The following is a 6,426-nucleotide window of genomic DNA, read 5'->3' as shown; positions in this document are numbered from 1 at the left end:
TTGTATTTGTCACTTTTATACTTTTTGAATTAACTAATTAGTTTTATTTACTAATATTATCTTCATCTTAAATAACATCGTTCTCTTTGGAATCTGTTTTAGCTTGTGGCTCTGTCTTGTGCTGCTTTTAGCTACTGCTGCATTTTAGCTTGAACGCACTGTTTAGCAAAGTTTTAGTTTGTAGCTATGGTTTTTCAACAGTTTTTTTTTTTTATCCAAAAGCTAAAATGTGGATGTTTTATATATATTTTTTTAACATACAAGACTTTTGAGTTGGTTTTGTTAGCGACTATTTTATTGACTTTTAGCTTTTAGCTATGGTTTAGCTAATTTCAGCTTTTGGCTGTGGTTTGGCAACATTTAACTCGAGCTACTGTTTTGTAAATTCATGTAGCTACATCAAAGTTCACGCTCAATAATCCAGGTAATAAATCCAACAAAGGTAAGTCAGGTCCTCTGGATGGTTTCTTTGTGTTGAAACCTGTTGGATTTTTTTTAACCTGGATTATTGAGCATGAACTTTGATGTTTTGAAAAACTTTGGCCATGGCTGCCTCAGAGGAGTCGACGGGGGAGAGGGCGGACTCCAGAAACCATTTTATCACTTTCAAACTGGTTTGCCCACTAAGTGAGTGTGCTGCTTGTGGGACTGGGTTTGTTGGTGGCTCCTCGGACTGATGAAGTCCTGTGGATGAAAGATTACATGTTTCAGCACAAAGAAACCGCCAGAGAACCTGACTTAACTTTGCTGGGTTATGTAGCTGTAGCTACAGTTTTAACCTACAATAAAAGCTAAATTATAGAAAATTCTAGCTTTTAGTATTTTGCTAAATTTACCCTTTAGCTACTGCTTTGCTGACTTTAGCTAGTTTAACTGTATTACCTTTTAGCTACACTTTAGTTTTCTTTTTCCCGTTTTTTTTGGTCTACATCAAAATCCACAATTATCTTAGCCTTAGCTACTCTTTTGCTCATTTTAATATTTTTTTTGTGCTTATTTTAGGTTTAGGTTTTTATTTTTTTACCTACTTTGTAAAAATGATGTTGCTTTAACTACATATTTAATCTATAATAAACTAAAATTTAGCCAATTCTAGCTTGTGATGGTTTGAGCTTTTAGCTACTGTTTTGCTGATTTTAGCTTTTAGCTACTGTTTTGCTGATTTTAGCTTTTAGCTACTGTTTTGCTGTTCTGCTTGTTTTTAATAATTCAGCATATTTCTGTTGTCATTCAGGTCTTGCTGCTTTTAATAAAATTTTAATCCAAATAATTTAATGTATTTTAGAGTTTTATTGGTTTAAATCTTTTTTGTTAACAAAAGCTACAGACTATATAAGGTTGTTTTGATTTTGTTAAAAGGTAAACAAACCGTTATAATATAAAATCAATTTTTAAAAAATAAGAAGGTTTTTCCTTCTTTTACTGCTTTGGCTCAACATGGTTATAATTGGGTTTCTGGTAGTTCTGCACGCTTTAATCTAATCCAGGAGAGGTAATCTGGACGTTGCTTCATGTTGGCATGGCAACACTTAATCACCAGTTATTTTTTACATATTCAGGTGAGATAAAAACCTGCTGGACTCTTGCATCAGCGTGTTTTAGCTCACACAGATAACATCTCTGTGTGTTTGGATTTTCCAGGAGAGAAAAACAAATCGGCGTTTATTGTTGGATTATCGGCGTCAGGAGTCCGCGTTCTGTCGGCTCCTCTGCGCAGCTGCTCCATCAGTGAGATTAGGTGCGCCGATGTTATCAAGGGTGGCGTTCTGCAAAAAGCAGATGTGGCACAACATCTGCCCTCAGTGTGTCCTTTCTGCTTCAGAGGCTCATGAAGAATGGCTCGTTGTGTTTCACTCCCTGGGTTCATTTTAGATCGTGACCTCTTATCTGATTTTTCAGTGAAAAGGTTTCTGTTTCACCTTAATGAGTGACTTTTTAATTTATTGTAAGAGTGTAGACAATTCTTAAAAAAAAAAAAAAAAGCCTAGATGTGAAATTATTGATAAATAACTGGAATTTTGGGGTTAAATCTTCATTCGTGTCTGGGTTCTTACTGTTGTATTACTTTTCTATTTATTTATACGTCTTCAACTGTAAAGTGTAATCTGCTCTTTTAGTTTCAGTTAAGTAGCAGTTAAAGTAGATTACGCAGTCATTTGATTTGTGTAAAATGTTATTTGGCGTTTCATCAAGTAAAGAATTCATCCTGTTGGATAAAAAGTGCTGCGGTTGCAGTACTGTGATCACAGGGTGGGTTTGGTGCAGTGGTTGGAAGGTCATCTTCTTGTTGAAGGGTCGGGGGTTTGATCCCGAGCCCCTGCAGCTCGCCAAAGAGGGCCAGCTTTCTGCGTGTTCTAGACGTTTCTCTGCTCCGACGCCTGAACGATTAACGAGCTTCTGCAGAACTTGAAGAACGGGGAAACGATTAAAACATGCAGGATGGTGGTCCTCCAGGACATGTGTTGGGGCACCACCAGCTTACACTAATGAACGTATGCATATTTTCCAGAGGCAGCCAAAAGAGCCGCCCTAAAACAAACTAATTTAAAGCATCAACTAAAATGCTGTTGAAGGTTCTCAGTCGTCCAGGTCACGATCGATTAACAGAAGTTTAAAAACAAAACGTCTGGACTAACCAGACCTAATGCTGCATTGTAAGTTTTAGAACGTTTAAATCTGAGACCTGATCCTCAGTTTAAAGTTGTTTTTTCTCCTTTGAGATAAATGTCTTCCTTCACCCCCCCCCCCTCTCTAACCATCTGTCTAAAACATGAACATTTTGCTCCTCATCCCTGAGGTGTTGCTGGACCTCTGAGTCTGGTCCCGACGAGCTGGTCTCCCATGTTCAGCTGCTTTTCAGCTGTTTGTTGCTAATTTCGGCTCTTTTCAGATCAATTCCACTTTTTTCTGCTCATTTCTGCTTCTTTCAGCACACACGTGTTCTTTCTGTTTTTCTTATGCATTTTATTTTTTTTTAAGCTAATTTCAGCTGTTTTCAGATAAATTAAATTTTTTTGTGGTAATTTCTGCAACTTTCAACCTAATTAATTTATTTCTGCTAATTTCAGTTTGTTATGCACCTTTCAGCTTTTTTCCGCTATTTCAGCTGCTATTTAGCTTTTTATGCGAATTTTAGCCTTTTCAGCTAACGCCACCATCGTCTGAGCTAATTTCAGCTCTTTCCACGTCCTATTAGTTTAAGCTTCTTTTTGCCTTTGCATCTTCTTTTCAGCCTTTTTTTTGGTGCTAATTTCAGCTTTTTGTTTTTAGCTAATTTCTTAATTTTTGTGCTAATTTCTGCTCATTTATATCTACTTCAGCAACATGTTCTTTCTGCTTTCTTCTGCTACTTACCATAAAGCTTCTTCTTTCATCTCAGCTATAATTCAGCATATATTTTTAGGTAATTTCAGCTGTTTTTCAGCAAGTTCTTCAGCAATAAGCACTGACACTGCATTTTCGCAGGAAATGCAATTTCTCTAGTTAATTTTTTGAATGTGTAAAATATTAAAAACAACCACTGAAAGTTTATTTTGTGCTGTTTTTGACAGGGATGTGGGCTCACGCTCTGACTGTACAAGACTACCAGGACCTCATCGATCGAGGATGGAGAAGGTGAGTTTTTTAATCCTTGTCGTGGACAAAAGGAGATTTCCAAACAGGTCATCAGATTTATTTACAAAGCTTTGGAGAACAGTCCAGCGTTCACAGAAGATCAATGCACTTACAAGACCACACTCTTATCAATGCCCTCATCCGTCTGAAACCATGACCTGCTCTGACTTTCTGAACCGGACGAGTTAAGTTTTATGGAATAACCTCCGGCCCTCAGCGTCCCCCTCCATGTCTGAGCTCATCAGAAGGTCCACCGCAGACAGGAAGGAGTGGATCTGAGTCAAGGACTCTTCTTCAAGACACGTCACCGTATCATATCAATATCTTATCAGTCGAACCTTGAGGATAATAAAACTAGTCCTGGTTGTTCCATGGAGCACCATCGTTCTTATCACAGCACAGAAAGGTGGAGCATGGTGACTGTAAATAATAAACGTTACCATGACAACCTTTTGTCCATCAAAGAAAGACGGGAACAAATGAAAGCATCGATGGCGTGCTGCGCTAATGTCTGTTCTACCGATGTTTTGTGTTTTTGCTCGTCATCTTTTTACCGTTTATGGTCACCGTCGCTTTTTAATTGTGATTTTAGATCTTTGCACGAATGCTTCAATCCAAGTTTTGTCTGTGTTGTGTCTCCGCTCGATTTGTGGTTCTTTGAAGCTCACGTTTAGTGAGACAGCTGTGGCTGAGTGGATGGAGCGGTCGTCCTCCAATGGGAGAGTTGGGGGTTCGGTTCCACCATTAGTCACATGTTGAAGTGTCCCTGGGCAAGACTCTGAACCCCTCATTGCCTCCGATGTGTGTATGAATGTGATAAAGCTCTGATTAATCTCTACAGATTCAGATTAGCTTAGTATAGATCTAGTAGAGAGCTGTAGGAATGTGTGGATGAAGCACAGATTGTGTTGAGTATCTTGATAAGATAGAAAGTATCTACACAAGTACAGCCCATTTACCGTTTATTAAGGGTTGCTCAAGGTCTCATCGGGCTACGCCTGATTGGAGTCGCAACGTTCTCGAGTGTCACGCTTGAGTCGTGGAGCCTCGCAGTCCTGACGCTTCCGCTTTCAAACATGTTACCAAAAAAAAGGGACATTTGTGCAATAATTTTTTGATCCAACTAGTCGCTGGAGCATCTCGAGCTCTACTCAATTTCGTGAAAAACGTCTCCGGCTCGTCTCAAGAAGCTAAAGTTGTGGTTTGTAGAGTTTCTGCAGGTTTTACATTTACTATTCTCAATTTTAAGCCTTAAAAAGTCTTTCATTTGTCCATATTTGTCATTTTAGGTCTTAAAGTTAATTTAGGTGAGCTCCTTTTAACAAAGTGATCTACGTTTACACAGAGCAACCTCTGGAAATGTTGGTGTTTTTTCAGTATTTATTGGGGGGATAAACAAAAAATAAGTGGGTTTGCACAAAATCTCTGTAGTTTCCATGTCAGTCGGGTTGCCAGATAATTATTATTATAACTTTTTAATGCCATGTGATCGACCGGTAGATCGTGATCGACAAATTGGGCACCCTGCCCTTATTCAATTCAGTAATACTTTATTAATCCTAAAGGGAAATTAAATGTTGTAACATTATCCTAATTTCATTAAGAGATGTTATGGATACTGAAGGTTGTAGGCAGGAAGGATCTCTTGTAAAGGTCCGTCTCACAGCGTGTCAGAAGAAACTGGCTGCAGACGCCATCTGATCCACGCACCTGGTCTCTGCTGGCCTCTCAGTTCCCTCTGGGCTGCAGGACTGCCTGAATGCCAGCAGAACTCCTCCCAGAGTTATGGCCACTCCTCAGCCCGCCGAGCTCCTCGTTGCTGTGGACAGCCAGCTGCAGGTGCCAGGGGACGATCCTGGGCCTTCTGCTGTCACGAGCCGTGCTCCCTGCTAGTTCCATGATCTCTTTAGGAGACCTTAGGATCTCAGTGGTCAGACACTCGAGCACAGCTGGCAGAGAGACAGGAATGCATCCATGGCGCCTCCTTTTCAGCTCATTTGATATTTGGCACTGTAGCTGAGATGTTATTTGAGCTTTGGAGGTGTTAATCAGCTGATCCCGGTTGTAAACACCTTGTTGTCATGGTTGCGCATCATAACAAATGTCCAAAAGTATAAGTTTCAGTAAAAATCCTTCCAGCTGCACAGGATCCGATACCAGAGGAAACGATCATCAAAAATAAAAAGGGATTTACATCCAGAAAAAGAGGAATTAAAGTTTCCAAAAGCAAAATCTCAGAATGAAAGTAACAGAGCTGCTCCCGACATGCAGCCTCCCCGAGCGCCGCAGTTCTAGAACTACTTCTAGATTATTACAGTGCCTTGCGAAAGTATTCACCCCCCTTGAACTTTTCAACCTTTTGCCACATTTCAGGCTTCAAACATAAAATTATAAAATTTAATTGTTTGTGAAGAATCAACAACAAGTGGGACACAATCGTGAAGTGGAATTAAATTTATTGGATGTGTCAAACTTTTTTAACAAATAAAAAACTGAAAAGTGGGGCGTGCAGTATTATTGGGCCCCTTTACTTTCAGAGCAGCAAACTCAGTCCAGAAGTTCAGTGAGGATCTATGAATGATCCAAGGTTGTCCCAAATGACTGATGATGATAAATAGAATCCACCTGTGTGTAATCAAGTCTCCGTATAAATGCACCTGCTCTGTGATAGTCTCAGGGTTCTGTTCAAAGTGCAGAGAGCATCATGAAGACCAAGGAACACACCAGACAGGTCCGAGATACTGTTGTGGAGAAGTTTAAAGCCGGATTTGGATACAAAAAGATTTCCCAAGCTTTAAACATCCCAAGGAG

General features: G+C 39.6%; 1 protein-coding gene across 1 annotated transcript in view; it reads left to right on the top strand.

The window, feature by feature from the left end:
- The window catches only part of LOC119422654 (arginyl-tRNA--protein transferase 1), a 118,184-nt gene that overhangs the window by 5,112 nt on the left and 106,646 nt on the right, over positions 1 to 6,426 (top strand). Inside the window, exon 2 of the mRNA XM_037690078.1 lies at positions 3,552 to 3,615. Coding sequence (XP_037546006.1) covers positions 3,552 to 3,615 — 64 coding nt within the window. The remainder of the gene's footprint in view (positions 1 to 3,551; positions 3,616 to 6,426) is intronic.

Source organism: Nematolebias whitei, chromosome 1 (genome assembly GCF_014905685.2).
Source record: "Nematolebias whitei isolate Nwh7 chromosome 1, NemWhi1, whole genome shotgun sequence".
Lineage (NCBI taxonomy): Eukaryota > Metazoa > Chordata > Actinopteri > Cyprinodontiformes > Rivulidae > Nematolebias > Nematolebias whitei.
This window is presented reverse-complemented; position numbering and strand designations above follow the sequence as displayed.